At 35.8% G+C, this 22,684-nt stretch overlaps 1 protein-coding gene across 3 annotated transcripts in view; it reads left to right on the forward strand.

Annotated features, from left to right (window-relative positions):
• The first annotated feature begins 3,952 nt into the window (after positions 1 to 3,952).
• The window catches only part of RAB23 (RAB23, member RAS oncogene family), a 43,542-nt gene continuing 24,810 nt past the window's right edge, over positions 3,953 to 22,684 (forward strand). Inside the window, exons 1-5 of one of the 3 annotated variants that reach the window (XM_074310606.1) lie at positions 3,953 to 4,085; positions 11,027 to 11,188; positions 13,022 to 13,173; positions 17,719 to 17,938; positions 19,976 to 20,061. In XM_074310606.1, the coding sequence (XP_074166707.1) occupies positions 17,784 to 17,938; positions 19,976 to 20,061 (241 nt within the window). In that variant the 5' untranslated portion in view covers positions 3,953 to 4,085; positions 11,027 to 11,188; positions 13,022 to 13,173; positions 17,719 to 17,783. Of the gene's footprint in view, positions 4,226 to 11,026; positions 11,189 to 13,021; positions 13,174 to 17,718; positions 17,939 to 19,975; positions 20,062 to 22,684 lie in introns of all 3 variants that reach the window. The other 2 variants (XM_074310605.1, XM_074310604.1) reach the window with 2 other exon arrangements.

A 22,684-nucleotide genomic window follows, 5' to 3' on the forward strand; every position in this document is an offset into this window, starting at 1 on the left:
CCTGAAAACCCTAGTTCAAAATATTAAAATATTTCTTACTTCTAGTTAAATCTTATCCTAAAAGCAATTTAAGTAAAAGGCTTTTTGTTGTTGTTGTTAAAAACAGATAATATAAGGTATTTGGTCACCCAATCTGATTATTGCATCATTTAAAAATGACAAATATGTGAGCATAAACTTTCTCTCTCTGGTGACTGGTTTCTCTCATTTAAACAAAATATTTTTACTTAAAAACTTTTGTTTTTAAAGCTCTCATTTTTGAATTACATAAAATTTATTTCATTGTTTGATTCATATGAAATATTCTCTCTGCCCTAAGAGATTGTAAAAATGAATAAATAATTCATTTTCAAAGTTCTAAGCCCCTAGTCAGAGATAAGGTTTGGGCAAAATGCTACAATTTTAATTTCTTTTCCTTCCCTGCTGTTCTCCAATTGCTTCTCTGCTAATCTTGAACAATATCACACTGCTGAGCAATGCTTTTAAAAAGCAGATTTTCGGTAAGCTTAGGGGAAACTCACTTTTTTAGAAAGGGGAAGAGTGAGAAAAAGGGGAGAAAAAAAGAGCAATCCCCAAGAGTTTCCCCAACAGTTCAGTTGGGTCAACATTCTGTGTACAAAGGGATGAAGGGTAGTGAGATCTAGTGAGATAATACCTATTTTGACACTCTCTTTGGAATTTGATTTGGAATCTTATACTTTCTGCAACCTTTTGCAACTTTCATGGCAGCTACACATGTCCCTTCAATTTCTTTTTCTGGATTCTAGAGGACTTCTTTTTTTTCTACAACCCTTTAGGATAATAGGAAAAGATCTATGAATTATATTAGCCCCTTCTTTCAATCCAAAATTAAAGACAAAACTTCTTTCTATTTTACCAGTGAGGAAGATAAGGCAGCGAGATTGATTCCCTTGTACATGACCAGAAGGTGTCACATCTTGAAAAAATTTATGAAATAAAAAAGCATTTCCATAATAGTATAATTTTTAAAATGTATCATTACTTATGAAACTGCAAATTTCATCATGTACAATTTGCTATTCTTTTTTAATATCTATTATTTTTTTCCTCCCCACTTTAGAGATGGATGCCATTAGACACAAATAGATATACAGATATATGAAGATACACATACTTCTATTTATCAGTTCTTTCTTTGGATTCAGATAGCATCTTTCTTCATATACCCTTAACAGTTAATTTGGATATTTATAATAGTCGAAATGATTTGATTACTCAATGTTCTTAAAATAAAATTGCTGTTACTATATATAATATTTTTCTAGTTCTGCTCTTTTATTATTCCATGCAAGTCTTTCCATGATTTTCTAAGATCATTAAGCTCATCATTTCTCTAGCTTAGTAGTGATGAAGGCTGAGTAACTAGGTAGGCTTGGCAGAGAAAGCCTGAAGTAGTGAGGCAAGCAGGGAAGGCACTGATGGGGATCAGCTCTGCCTTATAGTCCCACCCCCTGTGGAGGTCTTGGATAACCTCACCTTATTGTATCTAATCAGAAATCTAAATTATATCAAATCCCAGAGGTTAAATTTCTCCTGTAAATTTGTTAATTATTAAAACCCCTTTCCATACACTATATGCTCTATTTCATATTTGCCACTCCAGGTGTTTCTTTTACCTCTTCATTTTGTATGTAACCTCTTCTTAAACTCCTTTTGCCAAAGAGAATGTCATTATGAATGTGTGGGAAGGTGAAGAACTTACAGATTAAGCACACATTGATCAGAGACTGTTAGCTAATGTAGATCAGGCCTATAGGCTCCATCACATGATTTTAAATAAGGCATTCCATTGTCCAAAGAAGGGGTGGCCAAAGAAGTTGTATATCACCTTGTCTACTACATTCCATTGACCAAATAGGGGAATACAGACTTATAAGACCAATCACAACATATAGAGGGTGGGATTTTGGAGGTTCTTTGTCTGAAATGTATAAAAGCTGTGAACATTTTTAAGGGAGTGGCTCTCTCCTGCTGTGAATTTGGCTCACAGACCAGGAGGGGGACCTCTTCTCAAGATTCTAATAAATAATTGTGCTTTTCTATGAGTGATCTCCGAGTAGTCAATTTGAGTAGGTCTTTTTGTCCCAAACATGAATTTATCACATGACCAAACCCCAACATTTGGAGTCAATTGCTCTCCCAAATTTCATCATTTGCTGCCAACACCAATCTCATCATTTGGAGCGTTGAATCTCACTCATCAATAGTATTCCATCACAATTGTATACCATAACTGGTTCAGCTAGTTCTGAAGTCCAATTTACCACCACAAAGCAAGCTACTATAAATATCTTAGAACATATATGTTTTTCTCCATTTCCCCTAATTATCTTTGGAAATAAACCAAGTACACCACATTGTTCTACAAAATGACAGGATTCCACCAACAATGAAGTAGTGCTCCATCTTCTTTTCCTTTTAAAAAATATTGTTATAGGGCATGGCTTTGGGTCAATAAATTGGGAAGATTCTGTTGGCATAGGAAAGAAATGAAAAAAAAATCATTAAAAAAATATTTGTATTTCCTAAAGGCTGATTCTTCCACCACTAAAATCCTATTTGAAACTTTCATTTGAGCATAGGGAATCTTGGGTTCACCAAGACTACACAAACAGAGTGAATTGTCTTTCACTTAAGATTCTAATGTAGATCAACTATGATAAACTTAGTTCTCAGCAATACAGTGATCCAAAACAATGACATTAGACTTGGGAAGGAAAATGCCATCCACATCCAGGGAGAATTATGAAGACTGAATTCAGATGGAAGCATACATTTTCGTTTTTGTTTTTTTTTTTTCCTTGTGATTTTCCCCTTTAGTTCTGATTTTTCTTTCCCAACATGACTCATATGTAAATATATTTAAAATGATTGTATACAACCTATATCCCATTGCTTGCTGTCTTGGGGGAGGGGAGAGGTAAGAGAGAAAAAAAAATTAGAAACCCCAAACTTCACAAAAATGAATGTTGAAAATCATCTTTTCGTATATCAGAAAAATATACAATTAAAATTAAATTTAAAAAGAAGTCAAAGGCTGGGCTAGCCTAGAGAGCAGTAAATTCCCCATACATTTTTCCATGAGTATTTTTTAGTATCTCATTATTGGACACACCATCCTTCCAAGAGAGCTGATAGAAATTCTTTGGCTATTTTAGTTGCGGTGTAAATAGGATTCAGATAACCCAATCTCTTTGTAGATTTGCTGGGTTTTAACAGAGTACTCCAAAAGCTTTTCAGCAGGGAAACCGACCCGAGGCAAACAAAGAGCCGGTCTTAATTAGAGTAAAACGATTAACATCACCATAGAAAAGAAGAAAAAATGGGGGGAGGGTTTTTCTCCCTAAAGCAAATATCCTACGTGTCCAGGAGCCGACATTAATGGGGATAAACGTAGCTAACCCTCTAGTAAAACCTACTCAAAACCCATCCATTAGTGTAGCATCCTCCAGGGATAGAGCTTCCCTTAACTTTGCACTGGACGCAATTTATCTCTTGTATATATCCCCACAAAAGGAACTCTAACCATAAACACTAAAAAATAAACAAAACCACACTTTAGCCCGGGGTATCCTGGCAACAAAGCTCTATGTTTAGGTTTTTTTTGCTACGGCCTCTCCAGTCCCCCACCCCATCGCACTCTTTACGTAGACACAGCCACAGTTTCCACTTTCTTGTTCATTTCTTCCTCGGATGTTGCTGGTCAGAGGGGGTCTCGTTATGCCGGAATCAGCTGAAGTTTCTGCTACCTTTCCGACAGCCCTTCCCCATTCCCAACCAGCTTCCACTCCCGTTCTAGGCCTCCAAACCCCAACCCAAGGGGAGGAATCCTTGCTTCCTGGGTTCCTCCCCAACAACGCCTTAGGCCGTGGGGCGCGGGAGGGGGGAGAAACCAGGGACTGGAAGGAGGTAGAGAATGAGCAACCCCGTTCTGAGCGTGCGCGAGCGGCGCTTTGCGCATGCTCGGGAGTACGGGCAGGTTTGCTGATGGCGAGGAGTAGGTTCTCCCGCTCCCGCCGCTGCAGCTGGAGTAGCCCCTGAACACCTCTGTTTACGTTCTCGAGGTATTAATAAAGTTATCGTTAAGCATTTTTTTTAAAGCGAGCCAGCCTGTCTAGGCGGGTGCGCGAGGAGGCGGCCGCGGCGGTGGTAGTTGTGCCGCGACCGCTACTGCGACTAAAAGGAGCTGGTCTCGCTGGGGCGGGTGAGTCCGCAACTGATGGGCGGGCAATGGGTGAGGGAGCGGGGACGGTTCTTTTCTCCGCGGTGGGGGCTACTTCCTTCACTTAGGCCTCCTCTCCTGACGGGGTTTCCCGCGTTGCCCGGGTTGGCAGTTCTCGCGGGGTTCCGGGGAAGGGACCAACCTTCGGGGGAAGGTAAGCCGAGGCTGCTGTGGCGACGGCCCCGCCCCCGAACCCCCCCTCCCCCGGGCGCCGGGACTGGAGGTCTGCTCCTGAGAGTTGGGGCAGTCGCAGTTCCGTCCCCAAACCTCGCGCCCCGGTCCTTCCTGCGGCGGCTCCCGGCATCTACGGTCCTACCCCCCCATCCCTCCGGCCCAGCCCTGGCGTGTCACCCGGAGAGGAGCCAGTGCTACTGGCGTCCGTAATGAGGGAAAGGTTCCCAAGCCTGACTGGTCTTTTCCCGCCCCACTCCGTTAGTCCCGGTCCTGCCTCTCCCTCACTGGCTCAGTCTCCTGGGCATTCTGGAGCCCGCAGAATCTCTCCGAATGAGGGACCTGAGGCAACTCCGCGTGTGCCCCGAGGTCCGTGGAAGAGGCCGGTGCTGGGGCTCTGGTCAGCCGGACTCCTTTTACCTCGCAGTGACGGGGAAACTGAGGCGGAACTAAGTAACTGCTCCGCAGTTTTATCCCGATGTAGATAAAGACTGGCTTCTCTTTTAAATAATGCCTAGCTGTATTAAATAAGTGTGCCTGTGAAAAATGGTTTCACAAAACAGGCCAGTGTTTTCTGGTGGTCACCGTTGAATCCTCATAAGTATTTTGACACTTCCCTAACTGAATCTGGCCGCATTTGTAAGAATGGAAAGTGCTCACTATTTGAAAAGCACGCTATTAATGTTAGGGATGCAGGTAAAAAAACTCTTCCTTTAAGTATTTTACTTTCTCACATAGGAAATAAGACTTGTATACAAGATAAAATGTAATAACAGCTAAGAGAGAATAGAAGGGAAATACTGTCTTAAAACAAAGGAGACATCCCATTCAGTTAGGAGATCTGGGAAGGCTTAGTTAGTGGAGCAGATGGCTTCTGAGCTATACCTTTAAGGAGGTTGTAGGCTGATGCAAAGTAAAAAAAAAAAGACAAAGCACAGCAAAAAAAAAAAAAAAAAAAAGGCATAATAACTAAGGCCATATACTTAAAAAGAAAAAGTGAGAATGTTTCAATAAACTTAGCAATGACAGAAAAGTTCCTATGATTTTTTTATAATTGAAATTAAAGTTTAGTGGGTTACAGTGATAGTATTTTTTTTATTTTAGTAGTTTTTATTTACAAGATATGTACATGGGTAATTTTACAACATTGACAATTGCCAAACCTTTTGTTCTAATTTTCCCCTCCTTCCCCCCCTCTCTTCCCCCAGATGGCAGGTTGACCAATACATGTTAAATATGTTAGAGTATAAATTAAATACAGTATATGTATACGTGTCCAAACAGTTATTTTGCTGTATAAAAAGAATCGGACTTTGAAATAGTGTACAATTAGCCTGTGAAGGAAATAAAAAATGCAGACGAACAAAAATAGAGGGATTGGGAATTCTATGTAGTGGTTCAGAGTCATCTCCCAGAGTTCTTTCACTGGGTGTAGCTGGTTCAGTTCATTACTGTTCTATTGGAACTGATTTGGTTCTTCTCATTGTTGAAGATGGCCTCGTCCATCAGAATTAATCATCATATAGTATTGTTGTTGAAGTATATAGTGATCTCCTGGTCCTGCTCACTTCACTCAGCATCAGTTCATGTAAATCTCTCCAGGCCTTTCTGTATTCATCCTGCTGGTCATTTCTTCTTTTTTTTTTTTTTTAATTTTATTTAGAATTTTTTTCACAATATATATGCATGAGTAATTTTTTTATAATATTATCCCTTGTATTCATTTTTCCAAATTATCCCCTCCCTCTACTCCCTCCCCTTGATGACAGGCAATCCCATACATTTTACATGTGTTACAATATAACCTAGATACAATATATGTGTGTAAATCCCATTTTCTTGTTGCACATTAAGTATTAGATTCTGAAGGTATAAGTAACCTGGGTAGATAGACAGTAGTGCTAACAGTTTACATTCAATTCCCAGTGTTCCTTCTCTGGGTGTAGTTGTTTCTGTCCATCATTGATCAACTGGAAGTGAGTTGGATCTTCTTTATGTTGAAGATATCCACTTCCATCAGAATACATCTTCATACAACACTGAAGTGTACAGCGATGTTCTGGTTCTATTCATTTCACTCCTGCTGGTCATTTCTTACAGAACAATAATATTCCATAACATTCATATACCACAATTTATTCAGCCATTCTCCAATTGATGGGCATCCACTCAGTTTCTGGCCACTACAAAAAGGGCTGACACAGAAATTTTTGCACATGTGGTTCCCTTTCCCTTTTTTAAGATCTCTTTGGGATACAAACCCAGTAGCAACACTGCTGGGTCAAAGGATATGTATGGACAGTTTGATGACTTTTTGAACATAGTTCCAAATTGCTCTCCAGAATGCATTGATAGAATTAAAAAAAAAAAAATCAGTTTCTTCTTTAGGACTGTTGACAAGCAGGGATATGGAGAAATGTGGACTCTTGTGAAAATATTTAATACTATTGCTTTCTATAAGAAATGATGAACAGACTTATTTCAGAAAAGCCTGGAAAGACTTACACGAACTGTTGCTGAATGAAGCAAAAAGAACCAGGAAAACATTGTATACAGCAACAGCAAGATTGTGTGATGATCAACTACGCTAGAGGACTTAGCTCCTCAGCTCAGCATTAAAATGGTCCAAGGCAATTCCAATAAACTTTGGATAGAAAATGCCATCCACACCCATAGAAAATCTATGGAGACTGAATGTGGATCAAAGCATACCATTTTCACTTTTTTTCTTTCATCTTGTTTTTTTGTCCTTTGGTTTTGATTTTTCTTTCCCAACATGACTCATTTAGAAGTATGTTAAAAATACGTATATACATATAATGTATATTATATTGCTTGCTGTCTTGGGGAAGAGGGAGGTAAGAAAGAAAGGGAGGGAAAAAATTAGAACTAAAAATCTTACAAAAATGAATGTTGGAAAACATCTTCACAAGTAATTAGAAAATATACTATTAAAATAAAAATTTAAAAAGATATGGAAACTTGAGGCAGGTAGGTGGTGCCATGGATAGAGCACCAGCCTTGAAGTCAGGAGGAATGGAGTTCAACTCTGGCCTTAGACACTTAATACTTTCTAGCTGTGTGACCCTGGTCAAGTCACTTAACCCTTAATTGCCTTAGCAAAAAAAAAGGGGGGGGGCAGGAAAATATGAGATTAGGGAACAATTTAGTAATCTTGTTTTACTGGAATTTTTGAAAAGGTATAGAGTAAAAGGAAAAGTAGGTTATATATAGACCACTAGGCTAAGTTGTGTATGTTCTTTGTTCTCTAGACACTGAAAGGCAACAATGGTTGGAGAGCTGGGCCAGGATTAGGAAGACCTAAATTCAAATACTACCTCTGAAGCTTTCTCATTGTGTCAACTAGAATTAGTCACTTAACCTCTATTTCCCTTGGTTTCAATAGTAAAATGGATATAACAATAGCATTTACCTACTAGGGCTGTTGTGAAAATCAAATGAGGTAATATTTGACTAGAGCTTAGTACTGTGCTTGGTACCTAACTAGTACTATAGAAGTATTAGTTATTATTATTAGTGAGGAAGGGACTGGAATGGGAATATTAGGGATGATGAATTGGTGAAGGGAGAGGGCAAAAGGCTAAGAGAAGAAGTAAAGTGGAAGGAAAGCAGTAAGGATCCACAGAGAGGGTGGTAGCTGTGTTTGTGTGAGAAAGGATGCATAGGAGAGGGAGCATATTTTAAAGTGAATTTTTATAAATTCAGTTTAATTCATTTTAATATTCATTTGCCAATATGAAATCTAGATTGAGGGAGGTATTCAGCAGGAAGTTAAAGATGTGGAACAGGAATCTGGAAGACAAATGAAGAAGACTTGGTGGGTGTGTGGATGTGGGTGTGTGTGTGATATCATCTGATATATGTGATATACCATGTATATGTGTGTGATATATCATCTGAGAGATAATAATTGAACCTATGAGAATAGGTGATACCACTAAGATGGTAAAGATCTCTAGAACAGAGATCTAGAGAACATCTCTGTTTAGAGCAATGGGTCCAATGAGGACCTAGCAAAGGAGACTAAGCATACCTGTAAAAGGGAAACCAGAAGAGCAGTATCAAGGAAGCGTAGCAAAAAGAGAATATTTATGAGAAGGGCCTGGTTGACATCCAGAACTTGAAGAGAGATCAAGAAGAGTGAAGATTGAAAATAGAATATGATTTTTGCTTTTGAGAACATAGGTTAACTCTTGAAAGATTAATTTGTGTCAAGTGGTAGCATTGGAAATCCAACTAAGGTGGGTAGTGAGAAATAAGTGGGTAATAAGAAAGTCAAGTATAGAAGTAGAACTCTTTATAGGAGTTTGGTAGAAAAGTGTGCATAAGTATAATAGCTTAAAGAGATGGTAGGTTCAAGTAAAATTTTTTTAAAAGTAGATCTCCAGACATGTTTGTAAGAAGACAGTAAGTAGAGTGAAAGACTATTGTTAAGTTCCCAGAAAAGAAAAATGGAAGGGGATAAAAAAAAAAAAAAGCCAAAGTAGAGGATGTTGGCAACAATTAGGATTGAAAATGATGAAGAGATATTCTCTGATGTGAATAAGGGGAGGTGAGGCAAATTTCCTGCCAAGAGACAGATAATGGTTATGATGGACCAGTGTACCTCCTTGATAGTTATGTGATTTCGTTCATTGGTATAGTAGTCAAGCTATTCAAAAGTGAAATGGTTCATTTCAATATGTAATCATTTCCTTCTCTCTAGAGATCTTTACACACTTGAGGCTAATAATGACAGGTGATATTTGAGAGGAGATTCTTGTTTATATGCTTTTTGGACTAGATGGCATTCCAAGTCTGATATTCTGTGAACTACACTTGCAAAACTCTGAAGGGAAGAAAGTAAAGCAAAGGGGAAAGAGATGAATTGAAAGGTGAAAAAAAAAAAAAGGTTTGGAAATGAGGAAGAGGGACAAGTGAAAGGACAGAAGACAGTAATCATAAATGAGAATTTTATAGTTCAGAATTTGGTGAGATAGTTTGGAATATTGGTGAGAAATTCAATCCTATTACCTGAGGTAGAGTGAAGATAGAGACCATGTGAGTTGAAAATGTTAACGAATTGGGAACCCAAGGGTTCAATGGTTTATCAGGATGTTTAGTAAAGCCCATAAACATGAGAGCAGAAGTGAGAATGGAAAGAAGACTGAATAGGTGTTGAAATACAAGAAAGGAGGAAAAGCAATCTGGATGAATGTAGGTTACAACAACAAGAATCTGGACCAAGTGTAGAATCTGAATGTGAGGAAAGACTGCTTAGTGATAAAAGCAGAGGAGGAATCTGAAAAGGGGCAGTGAAGAAACAAGTAATATTCTTGGGCTTGAAAGGGGCAAATAGCATTGTAGACAGTGGCCAGGGAGAAATTGTGGGACCTTGGTTGAATAGAAATCTGTTATGGATGGGGTGGAGTTGGAGAGGATGTAGTTTAATGGAAAAGAGCAGAAATTAAAATAGGGAATGGCAGTAAGTTGGGGTAGGATTGAGTGAAGGTAGAGGGAGTAGTTATAGGATCATAGGCTTTGAGCTAGAAAGGACCTTAGAGATTTGCTCCCACTTCTTCATTTTATAAATGTTATTTATCAAAGGGCTACATAGAGTTGGAAACCCCAGATTCAACCCAGGTCCTGCAAACAGTTATCAAAATTGTAGTTAGAGATGGAGTATTTTTTTTTTGAAGAACAGCAAGGAGAACACGGTTACTGGATCATAGTGTATAAAGGAGAGTAAAAGATAAGAAGACTGGAAAGGTAAGATTTGTAAAGACAAATAGGATTTTATGTTTGATTTTGGAAGTTATCAGAAAGTCATTAGAGTTTATTGAATAAAGGAAGTTACATTATTCCTTCCTGCATTTTAAGAAGATCATTTTGACAGCTGAATAGAAGTTGGACTGGAGTGAGAAGAAACTTGAGGCAAGGAGATCAAACCAACAAATTATTGTAATAGTTCAGTCTTAAGTTGATGACACCAAGGTGGGGGCTGTGTCAGAGGAAAGAAGGGCAAATTCCATTTTTGAAATAATGTTGTCAAGGTAGGGGAAAAAAGGTAGAAATGATAGGAATTAACAAGTGTTTGCTAATGTAAGATGGGAGTGATGAATGTAGAATGATATTTAGGTTACAAGCTTTGATGACTGAAAGGATGATGGTACCCTCTGCAGTAATAGGGAAGTTTGGGAAAAGTTTGGAAAGTTTGAGATTTGAAGGAAAGATTAAATTTTCAGCATGTTGAGATTAATATGTCTATATGATATCCAATTCAAGATAGCTAATAAGAAGTTAGATTTACAAGATTGGACATTGAGACAGGTTAGGGATAAGCAAATAGATCAGATTGCTTAGAGATAATAGTTGAAATCATGGAAGCTAATGAGATTGCCAAGTAAAATATCATTTAGAACTGAAAAAGACTTGAACTAGGATAGTTCACGATTAGTGGAGAAAAGGGGACACATGGGAAATGTTGGATAAGTTACTTGGCAATTAAATGTATCAAGGTTCCATTTTAATTTAAGTACTTGCTTCTATTAGGAGTCTCTTAAATCTTAGTTTTCTCATCTAGTTGTTTGGCTTTTTTTTCCCATGTCTCAGGTTTGCAGCAGTGATATTTCAGTTCAATTCAACAGACATTTATTAACTGCCAACTATTTGCAAAGCACTGTACTAGGTGCTGGGGAGACAAAGACAAACAATGAAACTGTCCCTGTCCTCAAGGAACCTTCATTCTACTGGGGGGATACAACGTATACACAAGTAAGTGCAAAGTATATATATATATGTATATATATATATGAAACAATGCAAAGTAATTTCAAGAATAGCATTTCTAATTTGGAACCAGGAGGCAGAAAAAAATTATGTACAAAGTGGCCCTTGAGCTTTGCTTAAGAAAAAAAGCTAAAGATTTCTAGGAAATTGTAAAAAAGAAGCACACTCCAAGAATGGGGATTCCCATTTCAAAGTGAGAAAACTTCTACCATGTAAGTGCTTTTAAGGATGTATATCTGAATAATTATTATAAAGGTAGAGAGTGTATTAAAAAGTTCTAGTATAATTTTTGTGTTTAAATATCTAAATTAAAGCAATGGATTTTAATTTAATAATTTATTAAAATATTCAGCTTTTTTGGAAAATGGAATCTTAAAGCCTTGAAAAATGATAGTACTATGCCTAGAAATCCATAGGGTTGTGGTGCATGTACCAGCATCTACAGGGAGAGCTGTAGATATGAAAGAAATTAAAGTTGGTAGAAAAAAAGCAAATTGGAAGAACATTACAGGTGTACTCTCCTTTAAAAAAAAAAAGTTGAAAATTTAAATTAGATAAATTTAAGACAATAGTAATTAACTATCAAGCTTAAGAACCTACCTGTTCTATAAAGTCATACATTCTTATAGTTATGCTAATATCTTACTGCTACATGAGTTCATGATGTTTTATTCCAGTGGTGTTGGGTTTTATAATATTATACAATCTCCTTTCTATCTGTATCTTTGTGGAATATATATTTTATATATTCATTTTCTATATTTTCAAAATCTTTTTATCCATCATTTCCAGTCCATGATCAACTTTTGATTCTGTTAAACAAGCCTTTATTAAACATTTTTTTGAACAAGAATGATCTGCAAATCAGTAGTTTTCATACTTTATTTTCCTGTTGTCTAAAGATATAACCATAGGTCCCTTATTTTTAAGAAACTTTCATTGATCCTGTCTTAACCTCAAGATATCTTCAAATACATATATCTCTTCCCATTCATGTCAGTCTCTTAGGAAAAAAAGCCTTCATTTCCTTCCTTTCCATTCATTTTTATTCCTTTGCAATCCGGTATATGACTTTACCATTTGACTGCTGTAACATTACCAAATGACTCTTTAATTTCTGAAACATATAGCCTTTTATCATACCTTAACTTTTAACATTTATGCATCTTTTTACACTCTTTAATCACTCAATCTTCCTATACATTCTTGCTCTGCTGGGGTTTTTTGTTTCTGTTGTTTTATAACACTTTCTGCTTTTCCTCCCACCTGTCTAAACTCTTTTCAGTCATTTTTGCTGGTTTATTATTTGTGTCCCACCCATGATACTTGGTTATGTTACAGGAAAATGTCCTGGATCCTCTTCATTAACTGAGAAGATATAAAGAGAGATCTTGTCAACTGAGTATACTTACCTCTTTGTAGATGACTCTCAAACCTACTAATTCAACCCTCTTTTCTCTGGGATTCAGTTCTACATCATAAGCTGCTTGCTGGATATTTCTGTCAAGATATCCCAAGTTTTTTATACAGACATGTAGAAAATGGAGTTTCTTTTCTTTTTACCCCATTCCCATTTTTAAAGCATATTGCAATTCTCCAGTCATCCAGGTTTACAATCCTAATGTCATCTTCAATTCTTTTTCATGTAAGTCTTTCCAAGCTTATCTGGAAATCAGCCTGCTCATCATTTCTTTTCTATTTTTTCTTTAATTAATAATTTTTATTTTCAAAACATGTATAGATAACTTTAAACATTCACCTTTGCAAAACCTTGTGTTCCAAATTTTTTCCCTCTTTTCCACCCACTCCTTCCCCTAGATAGCAAGTAATCCAGTGATGTTAAAAATGTACAATTCTTCTATACATATTTCCACAATTAGTATGCTGCACAAGAAAAATCAGATCACAAAGGAAAAAAAATGAAAAAGAAAGCAAAATACAAGCAAACAACGAGAAGAAAAGTGAAAATGGTATGTTGTAATCCACACTCAATCCCCACAGTCCTCTCTCTGAGCTCAGATGGCTCTCTCCATCACAAGACCATTGAAATTGGCCTGTATCACCTCACAGTTGAAAAAGAGTCACATCCATCAGAATTGATCATCGCATAATCTTGCTGTTTCTGTGTATAATGTTCTTCTGGTTCTACTCACTTCATTTAGCAGCAGTTCATGTAAACCTCTGGACCTCTCTGAAATCATCCTGTTCATCATTTCTTATAGAAGAGTAATGTATCTTCAGTTCTTTCTTCCTCAGCTCCCTTTAATCCACTCAGTGCCAAGTTTTTTTTTTTTTTTTTTTTTTTTTAATCCATCTTTGGAACATCTTTTCATTCATCTGCTTCTCTCCACACAACCAGTAATAACTTTAGTTCAGACTTTCAATGCCTCTCTCTAGAGACTGTAACAGTCTCCAGATAGGTATCCCTGCTTCCAGTATTTCCCCCGTCCTATCTTTCATCCACATAGCTGCCATAGAGAGTCCTAAAACATAGGTTTGACCATATTGCTTTCTTTAGAACCCCTTTGCTTTTAGGATAAAAATATAAACTCCTTTGGTAGTCAAAACCTCTCACAATCTTACTGTTGAGATGTGAGAAATGAAGGGTGAGAGATTATTCTAGCAGCAATGGAGTCCCCAAGCTGGTGTCTTAGGTTTTTGCGAAGTTTTTGACACACACACAAAAAAGGGTTTATTACATTGAGAAACAACTTCTCAGTGGGCCAAATTCTGATAGGAATTTTAGCAAAGGTTTGGGGTTCAGAGCTTTCTTTTATTAGCCTTCTATGGTTTGAGGCTAGGGAGATTTAAGAGCTAATTTTCGATTTAATAAACGGTGGTGATTATGCCCCAAGGCAAGATCTCCAATTGAATTGTAGATGGAGATTGCCATGGGAGTTTCCCCTAGGAACAGGAGGGTGGGGGCCCTCCCAAAGGTAGAGAGGGGTTGAGATTTTAGGGCTTCTCTAATCTAGGTCCACCTCCCCCCCCCCAAGAAAAAAGATCAAAGGCACTCAGTTTAACTCATTACTTTAACCTATCTTTCCATATTGATTTCCTGTTACTATACTTTGTGCATTTTACATTCTAGCCAAACTGGGTTACTTGTCATTTCTTAAACTTGGTGTTCTATTTCCCTGCCTTTGCACAGGCAGTGCATGTACAATACTCACTCCAGACTGCAATGTTTTGTTCTTCCTTTCTCTCTTCGAATCCTTATTTCTTTTGAAAGCTTAATTAATACTTCCTACAAAAAATCATTTACTTCTCTTATCCCCTGGTTGTTAACACTCCCTCCCATTCCATTTACTTGATACCTATTTTGGTTTGTTGGTGGTTGTTTTTCCATTCTCAAAGAGGACCAAAATGACATCAATATATTAGAATTGAATGTGTCCAACTGTGGCTGATTAGACCATTATAAGCTCAGAATGCTCTACCACAAAAATGAACATTTGGGTTAGGTTCTCTAACTTTGTGTCTCTCACATTTCTTCTGAACTATTGAATTCTGCTTTGCTCATACAGCACAGCATTTTCTCTGATGAGGGCATGTCATGCTGGGTGGTTCTGTGCCAGTGTCTCTCATTTCATACACTCAATTCTAAAGTTCTTGAGAGACATTGAGAGTATCCTTGTATCATTTTTTCTGACCATCTTGTGAGAGCTTACCCTGTGTGAGTTCTCCATAAAATAATTTTTTTGATAAGTATACATTTGGCATTTGTTCAATGTGGCCAGCCCAATGGAGTTGTGCTCTCTGCAGTACAGTTGGAATGCCTGGCAGTTTAGTTTGAGAAAGAACCTCAGTTTCTGTTATCTTATTATCCTGCCAAGTGATCTTCAGAATCTTCCTAAGACAATTCAACTGTAAGCAATTCAGTTTCCTATCATAGCACTACTAGACTGTCCAGGTTTCACAGGCATACAACAATGAAATCAGCACAATATCTTTGTAGACCTTCACTTTGATACTTAGTCAAATACCTCTCCTCTCCCTAATTTTTATTCGGAACCCCCCAAACACTGAGCTAGCTATGACAATGCCTATGTTGATCTCATTATCATTGTGGCTATCCCTTGAAAACTAGACTGCCAAGGAAAGAGAACTTATCTGCAGCATTCCAAGCCTCATTGTTTGTTCTAACTGATGGTGTGGTGTTGGCTGATGGAAAACCTGTGTTTTCTTGGTGTTAATTGTTAGACCAAAATTAGCACAAGAATCAGAAAATTGATCCATACTTTCTTGCATCTCAGCTTTAGAGGCTACATTGAGTGCACAATCATCTGCAAACAAAAAATCATGTACCAACATACTGTCCACTTTGGTTTTAGCTTGTTGCCTTTTCAAATTGAAGAATTTGCCATCAGTGTGGCAGCTGACTTTGATTCCATGTTTATCTTCATTGAAGATATTTGACAACATGGCTGAAAACAAAAAAATTAAAAATGAAAAAAATTTTTAAAAGCATAGAATCAAATGCACAGCCTTGTTTTACTCTATTGGTGACTGGGAAAGCTTGAGATCATTGTCCTTTAAACAGAATCCAGGCAAGTAAGCCATCATGATATACTATTCTGATGAACTTTGGGCCACCAAATTTTGATATAATTTTCTATAACCTCTTGTGACTGACAGTATCAAAGACTTTGGTCAGATCTACAAATGTTATATTCAGATCTCTGGCATTTTTCCTAGAATTGTTGAGCAGTAAACAATATATCAACTATTCCTGTTTCTCGGTCCCTTCTGAAGCCACACAGGCTCTCAGATAAAGGACCTTTTTCCAGGTGTAGGGCCAGCTTATTAAGGAGGAGTTGGCAAGAATCTTAATCAGCAATCACTGAGAGAGATGTCCCTGAGATTGTCACAGGGAAATCTATTTCCTTTACTTTTATAAAGATGGACAGTGGAAGTGTCCTTGAACTCCTGGGGCATAATCTCCTCTTGTCGTATGATCCGGAAAATTTCAGTTAGCTTTTGTATTAGCAATGGACACCTCTTCCCTCCACCCCCTCAAAAAATCTCATCTGGAATAGAATTAGCACCCAGGTGAATGAAAGTAGCTTAATGACATTCAAAGTATCTTCTTCACTCAAACTTCTAGGGAATGATTGATTTCAACTTGAACTTCAACATTGATTGGTGGTAATCTGTTGAGAATACTCTGGAAGTGTTCAACCCACTGTCTAGTATCATGTTCTTATCACTAATCCGTGTAGTACCATCAGCACTGAAAATTGAGATACACTATAGGTCTTTGGCCCATAGATAGCCTTCAGTTCTTAATTTTTTATTTTTTTTTACAATTTTTTTTAACAGTATAAATTGTTTTCTTGATTCTACTTATTTCACTCCAGATCAGTTCATACAAGTCTTCTGAGGTTCTCTGAAACCATCTCCTTAATTATTTCTTGTGTTATAATAATATAGTAGTACATAAAACCAGGATGCTATATAAATTCTTCTCTCTCCTCTCCATATAGTTTGTATATTCTTTCTCTAATTTACAATAAAATTATTCTCTAATGCATACATGTATACTATTTTGAGCATGTATAAGGCTTTAGGTATCTGTGGAAATATTTTAAAAGTTACTGTTTTTTTAAATTATTATGTGATATTGGTAAAAATAATTTATACAGGGTTTGCTTGGCTACTACAGTATTGAAATTGACTTTTTTATACTGAAAAACTTATTGCTTCAAATAACTCTAGGACCTTAAGATGAAACATAGTTTATTGTATTGAATTATAAAAGTGGGGGGTGGAGGGAATTGTTTTGAATTCATTATGGGAATGAGGGAAGTTGTTCATCTGCTTTGTATTTATCTCTATTCCTTTTAAGTTCAGGAATCATTCATTTTATGAAATGGTGAGTTTTATTGAATGGTTTTGTAATTTGCTACAGTTTTCCCAGTAGTGATTACTTGAATATTTTATGGGAGATAGTATTAAAGAATCACTTTAACTAGAAAGACAAAGAAAATTAGAGAATTTAGATTTCTTTTTTTTTTTTTCTTTACAGTTATGCAGGTAGTACAAAATTGGGTTATACAGAGTGATTGCTATTTGCTTAGCCTTGGAGTGGATTATTCATTGTAGAAAATTCCTTTGAAATGAAATTAGCAAAGAAGTATTATTAACAGCTAATCACCAGCAAATGGCTATAATTTTATTTTATAGAACTCTTCTTGGTAATGATATTCATTCTAATGGAATTTCAACAGCATTGATTTTAAGATTTTCAAAAATCACTTTCATTTCCTGTTCTTGTTGCCAGGACGTCAAAATAGGTAATAGTTTTATTAGATTTCATAAAAAGTACTGAGCAGGATATACATTATGGTGTTGCATGATAAAACTAAGTAATATTTTTGTGTCATTAAATCTTGATATATATATATATATATATATATATATATATATATATATATATACAAGTTGGAATTATTTTCTTTTGTGGACTTTTTAGTTGTTTTCTCTATCCTTATGATGAATTTTTTTTTTAACAGATTTGAGAGAAAAAATCTAGGTATCTGAAATTAGTGTTGATACCAAAATATATCTTCAACTCAGGATGTTGGAAGAGGATGTGGAAGTGGCCATCAAGGTGGTAGTTGTTGGGAATGGAGCTGTTGGGAAATCAAGTATGATTCAGCGATATTGCAAAGGCATTTTTACAAAAGACTACAAGAAAACAATTGGAGTTGATTTTTTGGAGAGACAAATCCAGTATGTATCTGATTTTTTAAAAAATTGGTTTTGGTATGTGATCTAAGTCTGGGAGATCTATAGGGATATCTTTTTGAAGAGACAGCATGAGGTGGGAAGAATTGAACAAGAAGTTGGAACATATCTGAGTTAGAATCTCTTACCCTTAATAGCTATGTGATCATAGGCAATAACAATTCCTCTGAGCCTGCATTTCTTTATGATACCTATTTTATGAGGTGGTTGTAAGAATAAAATGAGATAATTTGTTAGCTGTTTCATAACTTTGAAGTGTTATGTACATAGCTGTAACTAATTTCACAAACTTGTTCCCGGGCAGGTCTGAGTAATGACACATGAGACACTTGTTGTTGTACTACTTATCTGTATGTACCTCTTTCTTTTTTATTCCTCTTACTTTCTTTTCTTTATTCTTTTTGCCCTATCTCTCACTTTCCTTCCTTTCCTAGCTTTTTTTTTTTTTTCCCCTTTTCCCCTACTAGCAGCATACTCACTGGTGAACATTTAATTTAGTTAATTTTTGGCTCTCAGAAAAATGAATTTGTAACTTGTTTTAAGTACCAACACAAGATGTCCTTTTATTGGCAGAGAACACATTGATGTTAAGGATTTTGTAACAGAAAACATATTTGGAGAGGATTAAAGATTTGTTGGTAAGAGAATAGTTAATTGAGTCATAGGAGGACAGGCTTGCTCACAATTAAGAATTGTATTTAAAGAAAAGAAAAAATAGTACTTTTTGTTGATTCTTCCCAGTTTTTAGTAGAGCATCAAGGAAAGGGGTGGAGATCCCATGTGAATAAAGGAAGTTGTTTCTCTTCCTGGGTGTTCCCAAAGGCATATAGCAACCAACTATATATAACTAATTATATAGAAATCCAAACAAAACAGTTAAAAGGAACCATAAGAGGCAGTAAATATAACAAGAAATAGTTCAAGTCTTGGGCGGGGGGAACATATACTCAAAAAGAGTGATAAAATGTATATTATAATTATATGTGTTCAAGGAAGAGTATGATAAGTATACAGGAGATCTAAACAAAATCTTAAGTTCAAAAAAGGAAACGTTCTAGCTGGGGACATCAGAAATTTTTGTGGAGGAAGACAGCACGTTACTTGAGAAAATAGGAGAAAATTATGAATACAGATGGAGAAGGAATATTTTCAGGCCTTGGTCTCTCCTATTTAAAAATCTATGCAATAAAATGCAGTATGAGATCAGGAAAATACTAGTAATTCATTTTATTGGGAAGGTAGAGTATATAGGGTGAGGAACAGAGTAAAAGAAATAGAAAGCTAAGTCAGAGCCAGAGTGTGGAGTAGCTTTATGTTCCAGATCATGGAGTCTTACTTTTAATGGGCAGTGAAGCAGGAGAGTGACAAAGGAAATGTGGTAGTTGTATTAAAAAAGGTTAACAATTTGATGCAGAGGAATAATTAAGAGGTTATTATAGGGGGTTTAGGCAAACTGAGATGAGAATTTCAATTGAGTGGTGGCAGTGTGAAGTAGACAAGAGAGGAAGAATTTTAAAGAGGTTGTGCTGATACAAGTAGAAAGATGTGGCTAAGAAGTGAGGGAAGAATTAAAGAGTTTTTTGAGGGAAAGGAACAAAAATTTGCCATTGAGAGGGATGGGAATAGGGAAGAAGATCAGTCTGTGGTAGGCTGGGGAAGAACAGAATTAAAGGCAAAAAAGTGCAAGATTCTTATGAGAGACTTAATGTTAAAACAGCACTGCCAAAATCTATCTTAAAAGTAGTTCATTTATTATGCACTTTTCTCATTTTACTCTCTTTTTTTTTGTGAAATGAAGGATTAATTGGAACCAAAATATACATGTTTGTTAACACAAAGTATTACAAGTGCTCAAAAACTTGAAATTGAATCTTGACAAGTCTAATTTTTCTTTCTAAGTTTGCTGATATGCAGAAAAATACAAGTAATATTTTTAAGAATTTCAGTTTTAAAAAATCAAAATATTGAAATGTTATTAAATTTTTCCACTTAAAATTTGAATTGGCGTGCCTTTTATTTCAGAGTTAATGATGAAGATGTCAGGCTAATGTTATGGGATACAGCAGGTCAAGAAGAGTTTGATGCAATAACAAAGGCTTACTATCGAGGTACATTTTGATTTTGTTGTTGTTTTGTCTTGTTCTTATGGATAAATAAGAAAATTCAGTTTGTTGCCTAATTTTTTCTCTTCAGGAATTAGTTGTAATTTCAAACTATTCTCAAAACTCAAGCTCCTAATGGATTTTTTCCCCTCATTTTATTGTAAAAATCATATGAATATTGTAAAATAATTTTATCTAAATTTGTAAATCATAGGAAAGCTGTGAATTTTTATTCAAGAAATCAAGATAAAAATGTTTGTATGTATTCTTTCTTAGTAAAAGTAATAGCTAATTATAAGAATGCTATCCAGTTTTCTCTTCTGACTTGAAATTATGGAGTCCCTTAAAAGTCCTCATCTAATTTTTGTCAAAGTAAGTCTTAGGGGAAAAAAAACCCAAAAAACTAGCTTTACCTATAAGAATTTAATGAGTGCCTACTGTATATTAGCATTGTGGGTAAGTATAAGATGTTCCCTTTCTAGTTGAAAAGATTAGCTTAGGGGCAGCTAGATGGGGCAGTGGATAGAGGACCAGCCCTGAATTCAGGAGGACCCAAGTTCAAATGTGATCTCAGACACTTAATAGTTTCTAGCAGTGTGACCCTGGGCAATCACTTAACCCCAAATGCCTCAGCAAAAAAAAAATAAAAAAAAAAAAAAAAAAAAAAATAGCCTAGTGTTTTTGAAATAGTTGCAAAAAGCATGAGAACATAAATATTAAATTATGTACTACAGACCACAAATAGTAAATTCAGAGGAAAGGCAGATACATAAGGTTGGCAGGAGCAAATAACTACAAGATTAGAGCTTCAAAAGCTAGAAATAAAACCTCAGGTCTCTAAATGAGATCTGAATGAACATTTCCTGTTAAAAAAATATATATTTTTTTACTATTAGAGTTTTAAAATGTTATTTTCTTGGATTAATATGACTCAACAGTGACTATAATGTGCTTGTAATAACATAGCACTGACTAAACCTTGTATTGTAGATGCTCATTATAATGTTATGCAGCTCATTAACATTAAGTAAATTCTTCATTCCTTTCAACTTTTAAGATTTTAACCCATAATTGCTCTCTTATCTCACCTATCTCTTGTTCATGTCCTGCCAGCATGCTAGAGATAGACTTCTTGGTCATTTAGTATGTATGGGTATCAGTGTACCATCAGATTGTCTTAACTATTATGTCTTGTCCTAGTTTTGTGACTGACCTACCTCCTTTTTTTGGGCAGACAATTCTTGGCTTACATCTCTTAAAACTATTTCTTTGTGGTGTAGACTTAAGAATCTCAGAATTGAAGGCATGTCAATGGCCATCAAATCCAAACATCTACAAAAGGAACCCATATTGTAACATACCTAACAAATACTCATTCATCCTCTTCTTGAAGACCCCAAGGAAGGGCAACCCACAACTTCTTTACGGCTTGCCCTTAGCTTTTTTCCCCTCTATTTCTTGTTCCTATGCAATAGAGGTATCCTGTATTTCTGTAAATACTCAATCCATTACATCTCATTGTCACTTTTGTTAGGCAAAATTATTTTAGATAATTTCTTTTATTTCTTCCTTAACTGTTGTGAATTCTCCTTTTTTCATTTTTGATTCTGACAATTTAATTTTCCTCTACTTCTCTGATCATAATAGCTAATGTTTAGCTCTTAGTTTTAGACATCAATCCAATTGAGGTTTTCTTTGTTATTGTTTTAATTTATTCTCTATTTTGATTTCATAATTTCTATTTTTGGGTTTGGTTGGTTTCCAGATGTATTTTTTTAATTGTCACATTTTATAAAGTCCTATGTCCAATTTAATGGCATATTTTTATTTTTTATGAAAGCATTTAGAGATGTAGATTTCTCTCCTAAGGATTGCTTTTTCTATTGGCTGAATTTTTTGGTAGGTTGTCTCATAATTATAATTTTCTTTGATGATGAAATCCATTGTTTCTGATTTTTTGACCCACAGGTGCTTGAAAGTGCTATTTAATTTCCATTTAGATTTGAATGATTTTTTCAAATACTTTTTATTAATTATACCTTTTAATTATATTGTGGTCATTAATGTATGTTTTTAAATTTTCTTCTTTTTCATATTTGAGACTTTTATGCTTTCATATACAGTCAGTTTTTGTAAATATGCCATGCATACATACATAATAGAAGAAATGTGTGTGTGTGTTATATATGTATTATTGATTCCCATTCAACAATTACCAGAGATCCATCTGCTCTAACTTTTAATAAAATTCTCCTTGTGTCCTTAACTTTTTGTCTTTTTTTTTTTTTTTTTTTTTTTGGTTAGATTTATCTGGTTCTGAAAAGCGTATTTCAGTTAGCTTTTTCTTCAGATCCTTAGTGGCATAATAATGCCATTTTGTTACATATAAAGCATTGGTATCGTTTCATTATTTGTGGCATCTTTAAATATAATGTTTTTTTCTGGCTCCTCCTCCCTCCCTCCCTTCCCCTCTCCCTCTCCCTTCTTCTCCCCACTGGTCCATTGCAGATCCAGTCTTTACTTCTTGCACAATCCAAAATCAAGAATTTACTTTATTCCTTGTTTTGGACTTGTTAGTCTTGATCTAAGGTTAGAGACTGTTACAGTCTTGGACCTCTTGGAGGGCTCC

This window comes from Sminthopsis crassicaudata, chromosome 4 (assembly GCF_048593235.1).
Source record: "Sminthopsis crassicaudata isolate SCR6 chromosome 4, ASM4859323v1, whole genome shotgun sequence".
NCBI classification, from domain to species: Eukaryota; Metazoa; Chordata; class Mammalia; order Dasyuromorphia; family Dasyuridae; genus Sminthopsis; species Sminthopsis crassicaudata.